The 23,514-nt window shown below is 33.7% G+C and overlaps 1 protein-coding gene across 3 annotated transcripts in view; it reads left to right on the top strand.

The window, feature by feature from the left end:
- Positions 1 to 23,514, top strand: part of LOC106462172 (mitogen-activated protein kinase kinase kinase 20-like) — a 194,229-nt gene that overhangs the window by 152,692 nt on the left and 18,023 nt on the right. For all 3 annotated transcript variants that reach the window (XM_022389353.1, XM_013922070.2, XM_022389354.1), the window contains exons 14-18: positions 1,816 to 1,846; positions 5,365 to 5,501; positions 7,143 to 7,205; positions 7,482 to 7,706; positions 8,612 to 8,686. In XM_022389353.1, coding sequence (XP_022245061.1) covers positions 1,816 to 1,846; positions 5,365 to 5,501; positions 7,143 to 7,205; positions 7,482 to 7,706; positions 8,612 to 8,686 — 531 coding nt within the window. The remainder of the gene's footprint in view (positions 1 to 1,815; positions 1,847 to 5,364; positions 5,502 to 7,142; positions 7,206 to 7,481; positions 7,707 to 8,611; positions 8,687 to 23,514) is intronic.

Genomic DNA, 23,514 nt, shown 5'->3' with positions numbered 1-23,514 from the left:
CTGTAATTTTCCAAGATATTAAAGATCATAATGCAAAAACTAAATTTATTAAAAGTAATAGGCTTTATATTTCTTAAACTACCTACATGTCAAAGTATTTATAAATTTTTCGAAAATATTCGTCCACTAGTTTTATTGTTGGAATGAAATATAGCAAGACTTGCATTGCCTACTAAGAAAGTTAGTAGCCGGTAGTCATCGGGTTAAAGGGTATTTTGTGTTGTTGCTGGCATGTGGACATCGTAGGTTGTAGTTGTTTGTACTACAGATGCACAGGACTCTTTATCAATCCACTTCTGTTCTGCCATACCCTGATAGGTCTTTTCTTCCTAAGACACTGGCAGCCAGGAAGAGCAATAAATTCTTCTCACCAATTCTTTTGCCAGCTATTTCTCACCTCTATGACAGATCAGGTACAGATCGTTTGATATGTCCTGTCAGAGCCCTGAAGTGTTATGTGGCTCGCACTAACTTCTTTCAAGGTGATGGAACTTAATTCTGTATTCACTGGTATCCTTCAGCTTCCCTAGATTTATTCCCCAATTACTTTGACAAGGTGGCTTCACAAATTGATCCATATTGCTAATTTTGCACTTTCTTTACAGGCGAGGAAACTTCTGAGAGTCACATCTCATCAGATTCATCACATTTCTATGTCTTTAGCTTCCCGTTTGAATTGCCCGCTGGAGGACATCGTATGGGCTAGTATGTAGCCTTCTCTCTATACTTTTCTCTCACATTCTTTACATGATCTGGCAGTTTCTTTTTCTGAGGGTTTTCAACTACCCCCCTGTGGTCATTTGGACAACATCTGCTAGATTATAAGGAGGAGTGAGTAGTTTTTGTCCATCTCTTGTCTGTTTACTTTCCAGAGTCCCTTACCTCTTTTTTTCACTGGATCCCACTCTGTGTTGCCCAGATAGGTGTGCTTTTATCAGTCCAATTCCATACTAGCAACCAATTTAACTATTCTTCTTACTGGTTGCAACAGGCTTTGTAGAAATGAGGTGTTCCATAAGACCATCTAGGAGCTCACCAGATGGTATTACTATATTATGCTGGACTGCCACTCATGGACTATCATGAGTAAAGCTAAAGGGGATCCTGCCCTTTCCTGCCAATCATCGGATTGAAAAAATTGGGGTCAATTTAGGGAAGTTGGTTCATCTATTACCCTCACTGGCCCCTCCTCCTTTTCAAAATGGGATTCTAGCTATAAGTGGCAGTGGAGGTAAGTGTGTTTTGGAAGTTAATATTTTCCTAAATTGAAAATGTATTTCCAGTTATACTTACCTCATCTGACACTCTCTCACCCTTCATCCCCACGAAAAGCTGGTGTTAGAGACTGGGAGGATATCAGCCTCGAAAAATTGATAAAATTATCTGAATGAGGTGCTTATATATGATGTAGGTGGAGATTATATTGCCAAGGGCAATTGAGTGAGGTATAAAAGACAGGAGCAAGCAAGAAAAAATCAGACCAATGCTTAGACGGGCAAAGATTGAAACCCTGGTGGTTGAGTAATAGGAAAATGTTAACTTCCATATAAAACAAACAAAATGGGAGTGAAAATATTTCATCTTAGTACAAGTTGGGTAGACAAGTATGGAAACTGTTGTGTTCAAAATAGTTTTATGTAGTCCATTTGAATGAGCAAGAAATATGAATACTCCTCAAGTGTTTTTACTTTTCCAAATAGTAAAATAAAACCTTGAGTTTTTGTGCTTCATTAATTTTTAAATATTGTGACATTTTTGAAGTATGTATTCTTAATGCATCATATTTAACCATAGTATCCCTTTCTTGCTTTTCAGTACTTATGGATGAAACAGCTAAGTAATGAAGGTGAGCTTAGTAGTTTCATTTCTTTAAGTACTTTATATTAAATGTTTTATATCTAATGTGTGTAATCATAGACTGACAATAAAGGTTTTATTAGTAACACCCTTTATTGTTAAAAGTTAACTGAATTTTCTAAGAACAATACTCCATGTCTCTTGTTGCCCTTGGAACTTCTACGATGGTTATGATTATGCACTATTACTCAACATCTCATGTTTATTTTAACAAGCTGCTGTAAAACACAGCAAGATTGATTCGAAACCATATCACTTGATAAACTTCCTGTAGACTCTAATGTACATTCAAAAATACCATGTGAACTTTATTAGGGGACCACCTTACAGCTATGTAGTAATATGGGATTACTTTAATTATAGTTTCTTTGGATGTCTATTTCATGGGAAAAAAATTTACTTTAAGATGTGGCAAGAAGTTGGAAACTTTTGGCTAGTAAATCTTCATAAACTTCAAATCCTTGTTTATTACCTTGCCAGAAGATATACCCAGCCTCATTGCAACAGTATTTTGGGTTGAGCAGTTCTTTTTCATATCCATAGCCTTCAGTTGATAGATGAGGCCATATTTCTATATTTCCTTGAGGTATGTTATAGAGTTCATTGCTGTTTAAATGGTCTGCTGTGCAAATATTTCTGCTTCCATAGAGAATGTTAAAAGCTTAAAGATTTCCTTCCACAGAATGTTTTGTGCTGTGACTGCTCAGTTAACCCTTTTGCTATGGGTTGGTCAAAGTGTGCATGTCACGACTTTTTAGAGTTACATTCAAAATTTAATTTAACTACTTTATTATCATTGTATACGAATAAACTTGGGATCAAATCATAGTTAATAAATCAATTTTTAATATTATATAAGTTTCAAGTTTTTAATTTTATAAGGAAATACTTAAAAGAATCCTGTCTTCCTTCTTCTGTAACATATTTACCACTCCTCCAAGAAGTATGAAATTTAGTGTAAATTACATATTGTAATACAGATGTTACTCAGGCAAACGATAATTATTTGTTTATGGAGCCAGAAACTAGAAAATCAAACTCACCTGCTGCAATTTTCTTCCACAAATTGCCAATAGTTCTCTCTGAAGCTTTATAATTTTTTATTTTTAACCAATAAAATGCAAAAATTTTAATATATCAAGTGATATATTATATTACATTGTTTTCTGTAGAGAGAATTGTCTACTTCACTTCCAGTTCAAACTTTATTCCCACTGGAAATAAATTGATGAGCTTAGCTGCATTTTAACAGCTCTTATTGCATAGTTAGAAAGCCAGAGAAATTATGTTAGTTATAGGACATTGTTTACTTTTTACTTATCAATATTCTGTGTTCTTAAGTGCATAATCAAATTAAATAAAAATTTACTTAATGTAGTAGTATCATTAATATAAAACTAGGCTTAAGTTTCATTGACAGTCAACAGCAAAAAAAAATACAGGTAAGTACTATATTTATTGTTTTTTATGGGTATTCTTTATTTATTATTTTGAAAGTGACTAAAATGTAAAAATTAGAAATTTATTAGGTTAAATAAGGTTGGATTAAGTTAGATAAAGAAAAATATTAATAATATTAAAACTTCTTCATGAGGTATGCTCATGAGCAGCTCATGCATTAAATAATTCGATGTAGTGACTTAACCTTTACATTCGCCGAGTGATCTACAACTTTCATATCGAGACTGTTAATTAAACATGGCTCAAAGGGCAATAAAACAATAAAATCCAAGTAGAAACAAATGTATACTGTTATGAGCTTTAAGCTATGTAGAATAAACAATTTAATTTACTGTTACAACTTGAAACTTTTTAGAAAGATTTATTTTATATTTTTTATGGTGGTTACAAGGTCACTCAAATTGACCGAATGCATATAGAGTTAGAATAGAGAAAATAATAGATTAATTATAAAGTTTTACTGAAAAAACATTTGATATTTATTTAGGAGGCTAGAGATTACACAAAAGAAATTTGTTGATTTTCAGATGAAGAAAAGTATTTTTAATCTTAACATAACAATCACTTTGCACTCGGAGCAGTCAACAGTGACTCCATATATTTATGGAGAGATTTTTTAATAAAAAACTTCGTAAAAATTTCTGAATTTTTGTGTACAAAAGACTTCTAATGTTTACCAAAAGCTTGCAAAATTTTGTTAAGATGCACAAAACATATTAAAAGTTATAGTATGGAAACTAAAGGTCAAATTAGGGTCACAAACTTGGTCAAGTCAACCAAGCCCATAGCAAGAGAGTTAACAAGTTCACTATACAAATATTGTTTCTTTGAAAAGGGTTGTAATATAATTTTTTAGTCACATATTTTGCTAGCAGCTCTGCACTTTAAAAAATTGATAATTACCATAAATCAAGATATAAATGATAAACATGTCACCCATAGCAGCAAAGTTCTAATTTGAGGCAACATACTACTCCATTTGCATATGCAACTGCAACGCCCTTTTATTCTCTTCTTTTCAAATTATAAGCTTGTTATTTACACGTAAATCTACAGATTTATTGCCTTGCTGACCATTAAAGAGCTTTTCTTGTTTTTATGGTTAAATCTACTGGTGACATATTAGAATTAATGGTTTTTATTCAATAAGGTATATTCCTTTTTAATAATAAATTGTTTTTTTAGATATTGGGCATTTTTTATTTTATCAATCCTACACTATCACACACCCAGTGATGTTGTCTATACATAGCTGGTAGAAAATTATTAAATAGTTTTTAATCATCTGTTTGAATTTTAATTAATGAGCCACACAGTGTTCAGCATATAGAAGAGTTTGTAGTTTTTATGAAAGATTCTTAAAGATGAAAAATTGAATACATATTATAATCCCATATGAGCTGTAAAACATGAATATTTTTTGTGTTTCTATTGTAATAATTTCCTAAAATAATATTCTATGTTATATTTTACCTTTGATCATATTTTGTTTTATTTCTTAATCTATATTGTGCAACTTGTGTTATCTGTTTGTTTACTCAGATTTGGGGGGAAACATTGTTGCATTTAAACACAACTTAAGAAAAAGAAACAAAAAACATACAAGATGTTTTTGTAATTTAACACGTATATTTGATGATTAAATGCAGTATTGTTGATAGTTTGATAAGAATTAATTTAGAATTTGTTATATGGAAATCACATCTACAGCAGCATCTTAGTGGATTTTTCTAAAACTTATTTTTATACTCTGGATTTTCAAATATAATACCATTTAATGATTTATTTAATAAGGTGTTTTGTATAAGCAATAATGACTTGCATTATTTTCAAAAATTTTATATGCGTAAGTACATTTTCTTATATATATGTTTACTCTAAAAGTTGTGGTATAATGATATTTAACTCACATCTCAACTATACTAGACTTAAACTTATATGCTAATTTGTAAGATATAATTCCAAAGTTGTTTTTTTAAAAAGGGGTAGTGATTTGTGACTCCGAGTAGCAAAGTTTAAAATCTAGACAAATGTGCAATGTTCCAGCAAGTTCTAAGGATTTGGAGCAGTATGCTGATATGTTTTTGGAACAGCACATCTCTGGAAGAAGGTTGCTTCTCTTGACGCCTGATGATATGAAAGAAATGGGAGTAATTTCTGTTGGTCATAGAATACACCTTATGGTAATTTACAACCTATATAATGTGTTAAGTGTTATTACTTCATGAAAATAATCTATTAAAATATACGCAACAAGTGATGATGATGTAACTTTAGTACGCTAAATGTATAGTGTAAGTTTTTATTTAAGCTGTAATGACTTGTAATGAGCTTATATATATTTCTTATGTTTAATTCATTAAATGGTGAATATTATGTTAAGAAGTTTACTTAACGAAATTTTATCTATCTCAAACTCTAGGATGGCAAAAACTTTCGTATTGTTATGAATAATATTGTTGGTAACTATTTTAGTCCAGTACAGAATACTGTGAATAAAGCAATGTATTTATATCAAACTTTGGGATGTAAATATTTTATTTAATGAACAAAATACATCCCTTTTAAATAAATAAAATTCTGTTTTAAATATAAGCAATTTTTTTCTTTTTAAATACAGTCAAGTTTTTATAACATCAGATAATTTTGTCAGTGTAGAACATTGTGTTCCTTAGTAATCTCTTACAATTTGAATGAATAATTTGTACACATTATGTTGTGCAGTTTAGTAAATTAATATCACTACCAGAATAGAATTATTGCTCACTTTCTTGGATTACAGTTACACAACTTTGTTCACTTGCTGTTTCTTTTTAGTGGTTTTGTCCAACATATTTAAATGCTTGGAGCAAAATTAATACTGAATAACTGATAATAAAACATTTGAAATTGACACTTCCATTCAAAAAATGGCAATAGACTAATTCTCAACTTTCCAAACCACAAATGTTTAAATTGTTTATCAGGTGTAAACAGATTGCATATCTTGTAACATCTCTAACACAGTTTTCAGTAATTAACTTCTGCATAGATAAAATAAGTAATTTTTTATTTATAATGGCATGAATTTGTTTAATACGTCCTTTATGCATTCCATAAAGTACAATTTTAAATATTTATTTTTAGTTCCAAATTACTTGTATCAATGTAAGATAGCAGAACAATATTATAGAGAGTTAAGCTTTCTAGTTTCATTGGCTACTTAGATGTATCATGGCCAGATGGTTAGGGAGCTTGACTCTCAATCTGAGGGTACAGGGTTCAATTCCCTGTCCCACCAAATGTGCTCACCCTTTCAGCTATTGGGGCATTAAAATGTGACAGTCAATCTCACTGTTCATTGGTGAAAGAATAGCCCAAGAGTTGGCGGTAGGTAGTGATGACTAGCTGTCTTTCACTGCTAAATTAGGGATGGCCTTCGTGTAGCTTTGTACAAAATTCAAAACAAAACAAAACTCTGATGTATCATATATTCTCTGTTTTCAGCTTAACAGTAATAAGTACTATGTTTTTAACCACTCTTCTTTCCATTTAAAAAGTATTTCAGACAAATTGCTTAAAAAATAGAAACTATTCTACTTCTTTGTTAAAAGCAGTGTATTTTGTAACTTGAGATTCTTTTTTGGTGAGAAATTTTGTTTGAACTCACTCATCTGTTAATTAATTTCCACTTGTTTTTAACATTTAAAATTTACAGTTCTTTATTGTTTGTTAGTACTAGCTATAGCAATTCATTTGTCAGTCAAAATAGTTAATACAAGAGTAATCATATTCGTTTGCATAATACCCAAGACCTGATCTCTAATATCTAACTTTTCTTCTAGGATTCTATTGAAAAGCTACAAATTCATAACAAACGAATGCTAGAATTTCCCCCTTTACACCAGGTATGTCTAAGATATAAAAATAATTCAGTAATATTGAAGTTCATGACAATTTGTGGCTTTATAGTAGTGCTTACCTTGGATAGTGTTCCTTATGTAAATATTTTGAAGTTTAAATTATGTAATATCTGCTGTAACATTCCAGGAAAGTTTGTTTCATTACCATGTAATCTTGTTAACAAAACAGTTTCTCTGTAACACTTTTATTTACCTGTTTAAATTTATATAATTCAAGAAAAATCTCATTCCTACAGATGTAATACTTCTTTTGTTTTTCAGACTTTTAGAAAAAGCCCCTCCCCAACTTCTGTTCGACCAAAACATTTTCGTTTGACACTTCTAATCGGCCATCATTTGCGATTGGGTTCAACCCCTGGTGACCACAAGTGGAAGATGTATCTCGAGGTAGATGAAGAAGAATCTCCTTTAACAGCTGTAACATGTATTAAGGATGTCAGCTTTGAATGTAGACAGGCTGGATTGTCATTGACAAAGATCTCACAGGTATCCAATCTGTAAATACCACCAGTTGTAAACTATGTTTAGCATTTAGTTAGAATTATTTCATGTTTTCTCTTTTATAAAATGGGGGAAAAAGTTACATTACATGCAATTGGCATAAGTAATTATAATAATCAATATACAAATCTATGCATGGTCGGCCATCATTCAAGAAATATATAGAAAAATATGATATCAATGAATTTTATTTTTTCATTAATAAGTATCATTGACATATTCCATAAAAAAAATATAATGTTTCATCAGGGTAAAAGAGTGTTTTATAACCAAACTTATAGCTTTATTTTAATCCTTTAAGTGGGCAGCATGCTAGTTTTTGACTCCAAATCCATGGGTATGTCATTTATATTTATCAAGCTGTTTCTGTGATCTCTTAGTTCCCTTGTTCACACTAAGATACAACTGAGCATTTGTATTTAATTACATCTCGAACTCACAATTCCTGATAAGTGACAACAAACATTCCCATGAAATATAGCCATGTCCAAGGTGTGAGTAAAAGTACAATTAATGATATTTTAGAAGGTTCATCTGATAACATTAGTGAGAGTTGAAAAAACTGATTACATCATGAACCTAGCAAAATCACTGGCATTAGACAGGGGCATGTAAGCAGCAAATATTCAAGTGATTCTAATTTAATCTGTATACTTGAGATCTAGCAGTTATATAATAATGTAAGAAAAGAACTTTTTTAAACCAGGCAATTTTCAACATGCTTTGTCCATTCCTGATTTGTGTACACTGCACTTGATGCAATACTGAAAGTCACAGAAGACTTTTACGAGGTGGTCTAATTGACATTAATGTACAAGCTTAAAATTTGTATTAAAATTGTATATCCAGCATATGTGCTCAAAAAATAACAAGAAATAATTTATTTTAAGCCTCCCTTTGTAATGGAAAAATGGTGTGTTGGAATTTCAAGTGATCAGGTAGTGACATGCATAGTGTCATATGAGGTAAGGACTTTTTGTGGTGTATTATGTTTATACTTTACTTTCAAAAGTATCCAGAATTACTGCTTTTATTTGGGCATTACTGTTATTCCATTTTATCATGACATAGTCATATCTTAGTTTGATAGTTACATCTTAGTTTCCAATTTTAAATATAGCACTAATAAAAACATTTTGTTTACCAAGTTTTATGTCATAATACATAAATATATAGTGAGAGTAGGGTGCTAATCATTCATGACTAGTAAATTGTTCTTGTTTTCAGTTTTTTATATAATGAGAGGATGATATATAAACTGAGTCATGCAAACATTTACTTCAAACTTTAAACTATGTATTATTAATAATGGAGAAGCATCAAAGTTTAGCATTAGATAGACAATAACGTTGCATTTTAATAATGTTAAAACTAAATCTGCTTCTCTGTTATGTGGTTGTGTTTATGCAAGAAATCAGTTACATAGCAATCTACTTAAAGCTTTTTAGTTGTTTTATAAATTTACAAACCATATGTTAATAATTTGATATCAAATGTTTAGTAAAAAATTAGCTTTCATTTCATATTAGTTAGATCTAAATAAAAAATACAGTAACCTGCAATGTTTTTGCCTAATTTTAGTCCTTGCATTTTTGTGTGTATGTATAAGTAGATACTGAATGAAAAACATGATTGTAGCCTTACAGTTGTACTACAGGACTTGATACTAATTTTCAGTTGTGCCAGTATTAGAGTTTACAGAATTGAAAGTAAGACTTTAAGAATGGTTTTATGTATTTCTGTTGGTAATTACAGAACAACCAGATGAAAGCTGGTGGAAATTATGGTTGTCCTTGTCATGAACTTGGCATACAATTAATTCAGTCATTCTTAGTATCTTAAAACCACCAGAATATTGTCTTAATCTAGCTCTCACTTTAACAGTTGTTGTTCATGCAATTTGATAGTATCTCAACCTCTATATTATTTATTTATTGTTATTTTCATTAACAGTATAGATTATAATATTTAGTATATCGAATGTCATAACTTTTTATTTTAATTTATTGTTTATTATTGTTAGCTTAATATATGTATATAGGACTAACCTGAATCACATAAGCTGGCCAGATCTCATGAGATATTACTGGGATTGTGGTTGCAAATATTGTTAACAGCTTCATCAGTAGTGGATATAGAAGATTTAGTGTGGTTAGCATATTCTTATACATTCTTCTTTACTTAAACTTAGAAGTTCTATGAAATAGTACTGAATTTGCTATCTAACATTTATATAGATCATAGTAACTTTTTTCTTATTCAAAAACAACAGCTGATAAATAAATAAATGAAACAAGGTTTGTAGCTTAATCACTAATGGAAATTCCAAACTTTGCTCTTGGATATTGAATTTCATATGCTTTAAATTAGCTATAACAACAGTCACAGTAACCTTTCTTAATCAGCTTATCAAATCTTTGTAAAATTATTTGACTACACCACTGTATAACATTCTAATTCCACATTCATGCAAAAATAAGTTTAGAAATATAAATCTAAACTTAAGAAAGTGCTTGTGTATCAAGATGCATACATAGAATTTGTTTTATTTCATAAAGAAAATTAAAGTATCAAAAATAATCATAATTTAATTAATTTTTAAGGAATGTTTATTATAGAAGTTTTTAATGAATTACTGACCAAAACTAACATTCCTTCAGTAATAAATAGTATATTTATTTTTATTTGAAGACCCAGTTACTCTTATTTAGAATCATATAAGGCAATAGTTGACCATAGTCTTAAACATAGATTATAACCACAAGTACAATTAAGATGTGATTTAACCACAAGAATTGGTAATTATAGCCATGTTATTTGCTATTTTGTGTATAAAGTTATGGTATTCTAAGGTGTTTAAAAGCAATTTTAGCTAAGTTACTATAACCATAAAATAGGAGGTTTGATAAGATTTCTCTTAACAGAGTTGTAATGAAGTTCAACTTAACCATAAGTGAAAGAGACTGATACAAAATATTCATTGAACAAAACCACACTACTCAACACTGAAGTATATGTGGCAAATGAACTTTTAGAATGAAGGACAATACTAACAAATACTTTCTGTTCACAACTTCAGCTTTCTCTGTTTAATGGTTGCTTGTCAGTGAGAAGCAGACAACTTTGCTAGACAAAGATAAGGCAAAAATTTGTTCAACACCAGGTTATTTTTGAGCAAGAACTAGTTTTTACTCACACAATGTATGTGACATTACATTTCATTACCACTGATGATAACTTAAATCACATCCTTTTTTACTGGTCCAGTACAAGTTTTCAATAAAAACAGTGTATAATAGGATCTTAACTATGTCTACCTGTTTGTTATATGTACCTACTGCTGAGGAATTTTGCTCAATACCAGAAGTCCAGACCAGTTGGGTTACTAGAATTAGTTGAACCACTATATTTATATCAGTTGTTTATGAGACATCAATACTTGTAGTGTGTATTTTCCAAGCTGGCAAAGCATGATAATATCCTGTGTTCTTAGGTTCATTGTTTAAGTAAATAAAAATTAGTTCCATCATTATGAAAAAATAAAGTAGGCTTAAATTTCACTGGCAACTGACAGCAAAAAACAAAAAATCAAAGTTATGTACTAAATTTTTTTAATGTTTATTTTTTTATTTATGGTTATCAAAGTAATTAAGATGTAAAAGTTAGAAACTTATTAGGTTACATAAGGTAACATAATGAAAAATAATGATAAAAATTATTCCCAAAATATGCACATGAATAGCTCGTGCATTATGTGATGAGATTGTTAGTTCTGACAAGGTACCTTACTTCCACTCACATATATACCTATACTCATTCAGTGCTGCCCTCCATGTAAAAAAATGTTTTGCATGCCACAAGCCTTTCACTTGATTCACACCTCAATTGACATGGTTTAACTGATTCTCGCATGCAAATTATCATGTGACAAACCCCCACCAATAGTAATCACACACATACACCCATGTGATTTGTGACTACCTCTATGCTATTCTACCTAACTATCACTTCTCATTTGGCAGTGCTCATGTTCAGTCATTTAGTTTGCGCTCTCTTCAAGTGTTTTTGTATCAATTTTTCTCAACAAGTTTACTATTTATTTTACAATTAATTTAGTTTGTGAGGACCCCTGGGGGCCAGAGTCCACCCTTCCTTCTCCCAATATTGTTTGCCTTGCTCCTAGAACTGCCAAACCTATGTAGGATGACCTAGATTTTGTCAGTTTTCCTCCACCTGATTATGGCTTGCCTTTCCAGGCCTCTACTGCAGTATCTGCTAGACCTACCTCGACCTTTTTTAAGATACATTTCAAAGTATAATTTTCCCTACTTCTCCAGACATTATGTTTCATGATGAATATTTTTGTCTCTCTTTTGGGTGAAGGTACTTGTAATGCCTTGCCCTCCATGGGCTTTGGTTCAATTTGCCTTGGCTTACCATCAGGCAGATTTTCTTCTTGATTCTATGTACTTAGTGTCTCTGTCGCCTGTATGGGTGGCAGTCTCTGTTAATCCTATCCATTTTATCCCCCATCTAGTTTTCCAGCTTTATCTTACCCTATCGACTCTCCTACTTTAAACTTTGCAATCTTCAATTATTTCCTTCCATGCATGGCTTCTTTTGCTTTTGGGATCTTCTGGGGTAGGATACTGTTTTGTATCGTTTGTTTACCATCCACTTCTAATAGGGACATATGGTCGGCTCTTTTTCTCCACCGGTTCGTGTTTTGGCGCTACTCCTGTGCATTTAGCATCATGTAGGGTATCTGTGATACTATATTCTATGTTTTTGGTTGCTCTATTTTGCAGTCTGATTCATTGCCATCATTATTCTTGTTCCATATTCAGCACCTTCCCATCCTATGGGTTTCTCCATTCGTTGTGTAGGCTCGATGCTAATTGGAGTTTTGGATCAATCAGTCCCGCCTCAATCACTCCTTGGTTCTTCCCCATTTTAATATGTAGTCTTTGATCACAATTTGGTGGCCAACTTCTGCAGGACTAAGAATTCCCACAGTACAAATTCTTATTTTTCATTTCTCAGGACATATCTTAGGTTTTTTCACCACATGATTCAGTACCAGTTTTATGCCTTGCCCTTCGGTCTTGTTTCAGTTCCATATGTCTTTTGTCTGGTGGTCTGCATTTTATCAGACTTACTACTTGGACATCTGGCTTTGATTAACTCCTTCCAAATGGGGGTGGTCATAACATACTCATCTCTCATCTGCTTCTTACACAAGCAGCTCGGGTTGTTGGATTTTTCACTTGGATAAGTTTTTCCTGTTACCTACCTAACAATCTCAGCTATTCGGAGAGTGTCTTTTTAAACACCCACTTCTGTTGGGACCATCCATTCTCCTCCTCAAATGTATTAAATGTAGCTTTCTGTTATCCACACCATTATGGTTCACTATTTTACAGCTAGTGAGGTTCTAATGCATTGAGGATGTGACTTCTATGGTAGCATTTCTCCCTTTTGGTCTGACACATTTGTGATCTTTTCAGGAGACACTGCATGATCCGTTGTCTCTTGCTAGGGTTCCTTTGGATTCTTCTCTTAATTTTCCTCATTGACTATATGCATTAGTGTTTGAATATATCCCCATGTCATCGGGATTAGTGATCCCCCTCCCCCTCATCCAGATTTGTTTCTCTTCCCTGATGCTCATCTCCAAAGTTGGGGGGCATGGGTTGATCAGCGGGAGGCTTCATCAGAATGGTCTATGGACGAAAGGTCTTACCATGTTAACACCCTGGCAGTCCAATAGGCTTTAGTTCACTTTCTTCCTCTTGTCTGGATTTGACTAATCATGTTTCATTCTGACTATTTGATGTGGTGGCTTATATATATCTTCATTAACTTTCACTTTAATGGGATATATATGTATGTTATTTCACTCTGTTCACATGTGTCTTGTTCACAGATTCATGATTGTATTTCCCCATCTAGCCAGGTTAACTTGAGGTGAAGATGGTATGATCTTCCTTTCTTCCTACCCTCGTCCTACCTCTGCATGGATGTCTGTTCCTGGCAGTTAAGTTTTGGATGCAGTTGACTTGTCGTGTACAGTCCATTGTGCTCTAGCCACTCTACCCTTTGGGGCACATACCCTATTTTGACCACATTAAATTCATCGGGGACATTTACATTATAATAGATTGTGGTTAGGATCACTGTCCAACTGTTTTCTCTCCTACTGAGATGTGCTCCTCACAATTTTCCACCCTATCTAGCACACCTTTTCCACATCTGGGCAAAGAGTATACATGGTATGGATGTGGTGCAGTCTTCCATGTATAATCCTCTTATTAGAGAGCTCCCTCGCACCGGTCCCTCCGCCTATTCAATGCAAAATTCTAGCTATGTATGTGAGTGTAAGTAAGGTACCTTGTCGGAAGTTATCATTTTTCTACACTTAAAATGTATTTCTGATAGGTACTTACTTCTGCTCACACTTCCTCCCCATTGTCAACTGGTGCTTATGTTTCTGCCTAAACTCAAAGTGATAGTTAGGTAAAATAGCATAGAGGGAGTCACATGAGTCATGTGGGTGTGTAACACTACTATTGGTAGATATTTGTTGCATGATAATGTGCACGTGAGAATCAGTGAATTGAGGGATGCATAGGAGTAAAATGCTTGTGGCATGTGAAAAAATTTTGAAAATACAGGGCAGCACTAAATGATAATAGGTATGTATGTGAGTGGAAGTAAGTATCTGTCAGAAATACATTTTCAGTATTGGAAAATTATAACTTTAGACACATTTCAAAGGGCAATATAACGGTAAAATTATGTTGAAACAGATGTAGACTGTTACGAACCTTAAGCTATTTAGGATAAACAATTGTACTTTTCTGTTATAATCTGCAATCATTTTAGAAAGAACAAAAGGGGTAATTTAGATTTATTTCATATTTTTTTATGGTGGCTACAAGGTTGATGAAATCAACCAAGTGTATAAAGTTAAGAGTAGAGAAAATAATAGAAAAAATATAAATTTTTTCTGTAAAAAAAGAGTTTTATATTTATTTAAGAGGTTTTAGAATTATCCAGATGAAATTTGAAATTTTTCAGATGAAGAAAAGTGTTCCTAATCTTAACATGAAGACCACTGTGCACTCGGAGCAATAAACACTCTGACTTTATATATTCGCAAACAAATCTTTAGTAAGAATACTCAACTAAAAGATCAGATTTTTTGTGGACAAATCACTTGTAATGATTACTGAAAGCTTGCCAGATTTCAAGAAGAAACACAAAATATATTAAAGTTACGTTATGGAAACAAGGTCAGTCACATCAACCAACTCCATATGGAAGGAGTTAACTAGTCTTTACCCAGTCCTCACTGATGTGATTTTCTTAGCTAATCTTCTGTATGGCACTGTATCTAAACTTTTTTGAAACTTTTAAGTACACAAAGTACCCTTTCTATCATCCATATAACAAGTAATATCCTCAAAAAATTTAAAAATTAGTAAGGTGATATTTTCAGATAGAAACTGATTTCCTGAAAAATATTAAATAGTTAGACCAGCTAATGACAACAGACTCATTCAGAAAATCAGGAGAGTAAACTGCATTTGATAACATGACTGAGTTTTCTCAATTTGTGTAATATAGTGAGTCTGGACAATTTTAACAAAACAAACACAATCTTTAGTTTGAAACAAATTTAAAAAAAATTCAGCATTCACAAATATTTGAGTACATGAAAAGATAGTAGCTTCTACTGGATTCTAACATTCAGTCAACATCAACTCAGCTAGTAAAGGATATTACAGTTGCTAATCCTTTCCACCTGGATGCTGTATGTTAATGTTACTACAATATCCTCTAAGACAGAATGGACATTGAATACTATAGAGAACAAATAAACAAAACAACTAAAAGAAAACAATCTCAATGACTTTTTGGACCACGTGCTTATGCTAAAACTGCATACAAACAGGTAAAAAAAAGCATGATATACCTACATATCTCATTAAGACAAGATTTCCCTTTAGAAAGTTTAGGTTGGCTCTCTATTATGATATCATGCTTCCCTAAATTATGTTGCAAAACTGCTTTTATCAACATATCTAAATTTTTCCCATTTTAGTTGTAAGCCTAACTGCCCTATAATTTCCAGGGCATCTCATATCATGACCTTTAAAAAAAAAGGTCTAACATTAACTAATTAGTAATTTTCCAATACTCAGGTACCCACTATTTATTTACCAACCACAAATGAAACACTTGCATATCTAATCTTATACCTTCTTTACAAAAAACAGAAAAGCATTGTCTGTCCTGGTATTATATCTGTTTTTAAGTTTTCAATCTTTTTCTTCCTGCCAGGGGATTAATATCCATGATTCAGGTCAATTCCAGTATTTCCCATAAAATGCATGTTAAAAATACTACAAAAATCGTATCTTCTGAGAATAAAAATGGAAAAGATTCTCTAAAAGCTTGTCTATTTTATAGTCTTTTACAAAAAATATTATGATCAGCATCCTTTAAGGGTCCAATTCCCATTTAACATCTTGCTTATATTTAACATACTTAAAGATATCCTTGCTACTAATTTCAACATTGTCAGCTAGCTGTTTCTCATGAACCCAATTTTATTTCCCAATTTTTTGTAACCATATCTATGGCTTTTTTATAGTTATCTAACTTCCAACCTATATGTCTATTAAAACTTTTTAAATTTAGTGATTTTCTCCTTTATGTGTAATCTTAACCTTTTCCTCTTTTTTTAGGAATGTGTCTATCTTTAATTGAAAATAACTTATATTTAAAAATTTCTAAAATCTGTTCTGTGTCACCTTTTAACTCATTATCCCAATCCACTAATGATTAATCTTCATTCGTGGCCACAGAATTGGCTTTTGAGAATTTTTTTATTTCCACATGTAGCAAAACATCAAACTTAATCATGCAGTGATTATTCTTCTCTAAATGTTCCTACACTTAACTCTTGCAACCAGGGTTGACGAGAGAGGGTGGAGGTAAAGGGGCAGCTTCCCCAGGGCCCGGGGTCTGTTGAGGGTCCTGGCAGTGGGATATTCCAAAGCTCACTAGAAATGCATACTACTTAATGAGCTAAAATGGGTACTGCTTTTTTATGGATTCATGAAGAAATTTGTGGCCTAAATTTTCTTTATGAAAAATCAGCAAAAGTTAATAAATAGAATGAAAGGGGGGCCCGATGATATTACTGATCCTGGGCCTGGCCTGGCTCTCAATACCCCCTGCTTGCAGCCATACCATAAATTAGTAGTTAATGATAAATCTTAAAAAGGCATCTGTTCTGGTTGACTCTCTGACCATTTGGTATAGAAAACAATCCTGAATCACTTCAAGAAAATTCTTTACCCTCACTATTTAGTTCCATACAATCCCAATCAATATCTCTCAAACTAAAGTCTTTCATGATTACTGCATCAGTATTCTTATCAATAAAAACCCTAATCTGTGACAATTGCCAATTAAAAACTTTCTACCCTTGAAACCTCTGATTGTAACCCATATATATTCAACCTTCTGACTAACCTTTTTTTCCAATATGATACATACCTCTTCTCACACAACAGCTTTTCATGATCTTCCACTGCATGCAACAACCCTATACCAATAGGAGCACAATGCACTCTCCTAGAGCAGCTGGCTCCCTCAGTTCTACTTTATGTGAACCTCACTTTTTCAATTGGCACAATACGAGTTGGACTTGTTTCTTGCTTTCCATTTTCACAGATTATTTGCAAATTGGTTGCCACAACTTTCCTCCTCCACAGTTCTCCATCCTATTCCTGTTTCCCGTTTTCCTGCTTTCACATCTCATCCTTTACCTGCATTTTGATGTTTTTGTCCTTATCCTTGCTTTTCCCTTGCCCGTCAAGAACATTGATAGTGGTAGAGGTGACTACACAGTGAGGTCAGGTCCTGTGAGGCCAAGATCCACCACTTTGTCGACATTTGGGAGACCTTCACTAATGATCCGTGAGTTATGTGGGTTTTGTCAGTCTATCTCCCTCTTAAATTCCAGAAACTGTCACCCAGTTCCTTTCCCTACTCCAAAGGATCCTGCCTCAAGCAATCATCTGTCTGAGGCAGTAAGAGACCTTCTCAAGGAAGCTATCGAGCCAATGTTTCCTGTTCAGTTGAGTTTTTACTCTCAGCTTTTCATTTTCCCCAAAAAAACAAACCAGGGATTGGAGACACGTCATCAACCTCTCCCATCTAAATCAGTTTCTGTATCCTCCTCGTTTCATCATGGGGTCATTTCTGTCCCTTCATTGGGTTTTCACTCCAGGTTTTTGGATGATCAAGTTTGATGTAGCAGTTTCATACTTTCATTTTCCCAACTCTCCATCTTCACATCATTTCTTTGGTTTATCCATGAGGAGCATATTTTCCAGTTTTGGGCTCTTCTGTCTGGGCTTGCCTTCGATCCTTATGTGTTTTGTATGGTAGTCAAGACCTTCACTCAACATCTACATTAGTTGGGGATCCAGTTTCATCATTATATGGATGACTAGCTTATTTTGGTTCCTTCATGTTCTACATCTTCTGACCACACCCATTTGCTCCTGGAGGATGCATTTTATGTGGGTTTGTTATTCAAAGTGGAGAAGTCTATCCTTTCTCTTACACAGTATCTAGTTCATTTTGGAGTTTTCTTCAATTCCTATCTTAGTCAGGCCCAGCCTTCTCCATTGTGTATTTGGGATATGGAGCAGTTGGTCATCAAGGCCCTATCCTCTCATTCTCTTTTATCTCAAGAGGTTCTATCTCTTTTGGGGATGTGAGCTTCCTTGGAAGCTCTCTTACTCCTAGGTCATGCTCACATGTGTTCCCTCCAGTGGGAATTCTACAATCGATGGAGCTTCAGCTTGAGCCCCTTGTATCAACCAGTTGTCTTTTCTTCTTCTCTTCAGACTGACCTTGCTTGGTGGTTTGACAGAGTCAATACTATGGCTGATGTTCCTCTTCCACCTCCTCGTCCAGACCTGCATATTTTTACCAATGCTTCTCTTTTGGGTTGGGGTGTATATGTCGATACCCAGGAGTTTTTTGGGAGTTGGTTGTGGCCCAAATTTGAGCTTTACGTCAATGTTTTGGAGCTCTTAGCATTTGATTGAGCTATGTCTTATTTCCTGCATCTTCTGAGGGGGAAGGTGATTATGGTGATTTCCAATAACTCCACAGTGGTCTGATACATCACCAAGCAAGGGGTTCCAAATCCAGGTCCCTTTGTTTTCAGACTCTAGAGCTCCTATTCTGGGCCCATGAGCACCTGATATAGCTCTTGGCTTGCCATATTGCCAGTGCTTTGAATAATGTTGTGGATTGGTTATTGCATCCACACAAGGTCATTCCCATGGAGTGGTCCCTAGATCCTCTAGTTTTCTGGTAGTTATTCTCTTGTCTGGAACTCTGCACATACATACATTTGCCACTCATCTGAAAACCAAACTACTGTCTCTTTATTCTCCGGTTCCTCATCTTCAAACTTTAGGGGTAGATGAATTAAGTCAGGAATGGATGATCCTTCACATTTATGCCTTCCCACGTATATATCTCCTCTCAAAAGTAATCTCTCTCATCCACAACACTGTGTGTCACATTTTCTTGGTGGCTCCATTTTGGCTGGCTCAACCTTGGTTCCCACTCCTGAGGCCTCTAGAATTGTCACCCTTTTCCCTTTCCTCTGTCTCCTTCTCTCCTTCATCAACCTGATTTGAATGTCTTCCATCTCACCTTTTCCACCCTCTAACTTCAGGTATGGCTTTTGTCAGGTCCCTTGCAAGAAGACAGGGTCTGACACCTCATGTTGCTTCTGTCCTTTCCCTCTCAGTCCAGCCATACACATTGCCAGTTTACCAACAGCGTTGGACTACTATTTTTCGTTGTTGGTCTCTCTTGACATGGTTTCTGCCCCTCTTGTCTTTCCATTCCTTAACTTTCCTGATTTTTCACCTGGCACTTTGATCAGGATCTTTCAGTTTCGACAGTTTTTGTTTATAAAGCAGCCTTGTCACACGTTTTTATTTTACCAAATTCCACCAGATCTTATCCTCTCCCATCCTTTCCTTCCTGTTCCAGTCTTTTCATGTTCTTCATCCTTGCTATGCCTTTCCTGTGCCTGATTGGGATCTCAGTATCATCTTTTTTGCCCTTTCCCAATCTCCCTTTGAACTTTTAGCTTCATGTTCCCTGTATGATCTTTCCCTCAATACCTATTTCTTTCTCCTCCTGGCTTTTGGTCATCATAGATCTGCCCTTTTTTGGGGATAGATGTTTCCTGTACCCTTTATTATAGTGCATATATTGTGCTATACCCGGGCTGTTCTTTCCTCAACATGTTTTACTGCATCATCCTCAGGAGTGTGACACATTGAGTTAAAATCTTTATTTTCCTGCTCATAATACTGCGTACAGGATGACTCCCTATTCTTATGTTGAGGCTAAGACACAGCTCTATAAGTCCAGGTTGATTTGGAAGTTTGTCCAGCAGATGCTGTTTGCTTACTTCTTCATTGTAATTCCAGATGCTTGCAGTATAGCACTCTGTTTACTTATGAGAGGGGTTTGTTTTGATATTAGTAACGGTCTGTTTGCCCTGGCCACCATACACTGTATATACTGGTTTTGCTCTAAAGGGAGGTCCTCTGCCTCGTAATACCAAATATGGGATGTGGAACCTCATCTGTAAGGTTAGTGTTGAGTAGATTCCTAAAAATGTCTCATTGAATGGCTTTATCTTCATAATTCTGTAAACTGGTCATCAGCTTTCTAATTTTTCCGTGAGGACTTGAAGTTACCTATCTTTGTCCATTTTTTTTCTTTATACTACTTGTGACTCTTATCCTACCGGAGTTGGTTTATTTCCAGTCATGTTTGTATGGATGAGGATGGAGTGGGACTCGTGTTGGTTGTTTACACCTGATACATTATTTTCTGAGCTCTTTCTTTTACTAGCTCCAGACCTCAAAGTCACCCATTTCATGACACTCCACTTCTTAGAAAGTGAAGAGAATACCTGTTCCAGAAGTGGTGCAGACCCCCACATGTGTGCTTCCATTCAATTACAGAGCACACCTGTTTCATTCTCTAAGGACAACTTCTGCAGGGGTCTCTTGTTTTATCTTACACCAGTCCTCTACCTACTCTGTGTGGTATTCTAGTTATTGTGTGAGTGTAAGTATGTATCATATCAGAAGTTATCATTGTTTTAGATTGAAAATAGATTTCCATTAGATACTTCCCTTTTCTCCCACCCTTCCTCCTTACTTCTGGTGTTCTTCTGTTTCTTGTGGGCCTAATCTCGAAAGTGAGGTTCACGTATACATACTAAATGAACGGCTCGATCTTATGGGGTATATATAGGCTAGAGCATCAAGAAGGAAATTTCTTCTCAGTATGTTAGAGGGCAGTGGAAGTTTGAGAAAAGCTATTGTGTGAGAATACGTAAGTCTATTGGAAATCTATTTTCAATGTAAGAAAATGATAACTTATGTCTTCAGTTTCGAGTATTGCAGTTTATCCCTCACGTAGAGAGTCAGTCTAGTCCATTCCATCTTTTAAAAAAATCTATCACTATTAAATAACTTATAACTTGGAATTTCAAATTAATTCCTGTAAGATTCTGTAATTCCCATTATATCATTTCAACTTGAGTACTGAACTCATGCACTTTGTTCCTGATTTCCTCAAATTACAATAATAGCATGTAAATGTATTCTAGAATTTACTGTGTTTATCGTTATATCTCAAACTTATCTTTAAAAATATGTTTATGCTTTAGATCCTTTGTTTCCCACTCTCCTCATTACCCAATCTATCACATCAGTTTGCCTTTTCACATTTTTGCAAACTTCCTCACTACTGTTCAAGCTTAGTTTAAACTCTCATTAATGAAATTCATTTGAGCTTCCCTAAACATTTAGTCTGTTTAAGTGGAGCCCACCTCTAGCTACAATTCTAAAATCCTTACCTTGAAAAATATTCTAAAAGTCCAGTCAGCCCACATGTTATCCTATCCTGAGGGAGCTCCTCCAAATAAACTACACTACTGTTGCTATTGCTGAATCTCTGAAGAAATTGTATATACTTTTTAAGCAGTGTTTCTAATTCTCTCCTACATACAATATAAAAAGTGTGTTTCTTGGTACTAAGAACTGAATTGTTACATCACTTTATAATGTCCTGTACTTTAGTCATAGAAATTGTACACTCTCCACTACAAATAATTGTTAGCATACTTAATGAGAGGTTCTCCCCACTATGTAAACCTTTTAATCATATTCTTCCACATTTTAAATAGACAAAGATTCAAATCTAGTTTACAGACTGGCACCTGAATGCAACTGAACTTGTCTCTATAGCCCTAACTTTTTTTACGACTGTGCTTTATTGTAAACCATGTTGTAAATGATATTCTTTGGATATGTAAAAGCAGTATGTGTGCAAATTAATGTTCTAAATATCTTTAATAGTGGAATGAGTGCAAGAAGTAACTTTCTGTATATCAGTGGTCTGTGTAGCAACTGATTTTGCATCTATCTGTACTACTACAGCACTTGTATTAATATTCTGTTGGTCACTTCTGATGTAATATTTATAGCAACTGATTTGCTGTATTTATTTATACTGTTTATTAGAACTCATATTGTGTACCAATATTATGTGTTCTGTGTATCTGTACCAGTGTACTATATAGTTCCCTAATATTCTATGTATGCTTACAAGTACATTATGTATAGGAACTAATCTTCACCCCACCAAGAACTAAAGGTATTGCAGCACAAATTTAGCTAGAAAGCTAAATAGCCTCAAACTCTCTTTCATTGAGTGACAGCAATTTAGCTGAATTAATGTGTGTTGACATTGTAACTGCAATTTTAAGTTACATGGTACCAATGCTGCAAATGTATATATTTCATATCATAATGTATTCCACAGAGAAAGGAAGACAAGCTGAGTCCTAAATTCAGCTGGAAATTGTTCTTTATGAAAATAATTTAAATTTTCTCTTTTTTGGAGTAGTGTGAACTATCTAGCTGAACAAATGCATACAAGTTTGCATACTACATCACTTCATGACTGTGTTTTCTGTTATACTGTTTATTCAGGACATTATAGTGATATATAGATTAGATGTGTAGGTTTAAATAGGAGGTAGTACCACATAAAACACAAAAAAATTGATAGGTTTTGTACTGTACTAATATTACATTAGTAAATTACACTAATGACAATTGGAAACAATAATTTTTAATCATAGAAAAAAAAAGAGCATAGGCCAAACCCTAAATCCTACCAATCAAGGTATATTTAAATTTATTGGTTATATTTCTTCAAACTTTCATTAGAATGTTTGTTTTAACAGCTAAAATTGAAAAGAAGAAATTTGATACTGGCAACATTTCACTGGATTAAACATGGTACTACCAGTCAACAAGTAACAATAAACAAACTTGTAAGGGCTTTTAAAAATCACTAATTCTTAGGGGAAACTGATTAGATTGGGAGTGATTCATGAAAATTCATTGATGTTTGGTTTTATATTTTATTAAGAGAAACTCTTAATTTTTGTTTGCTTTGCCTTGTTCATAAGCTTTAATCTGGGCATGATCAAGGTTCGTTCTGTGATGATTTAGCTTGACAAGTTCAAAGATATGCAGTGGTTTGTACGTACATTATTTTATTCAAACACCTAACTCCTTCTCTCTCTCATCAGTGTAAAAATCACCACAGTTTAGACAGGTCTAGTTTGTTTCACTTTGTGATACTTTTT

The sequence above is a fragment of the Limulus polyphemus genome, unplaced genomic scaffold (genome assembly GCF_000517525.1).
Source record: "Limulus polyphemus unplaced genomic scaffold, Limulus_polyphemus-2.1.2 Scaffold1109, whole genome shotgun sequence".
Taxonomy (NCBI): domain Eukaryota; kingdom Metazoa; phylum Arthropoda; class Merostomata; order Xiphosura; family Limulidae; genus Limulus; species Limulus polyphemus.
This window is presented reverse-complemented; position numbering and strand designations above follow the sequence as displayed.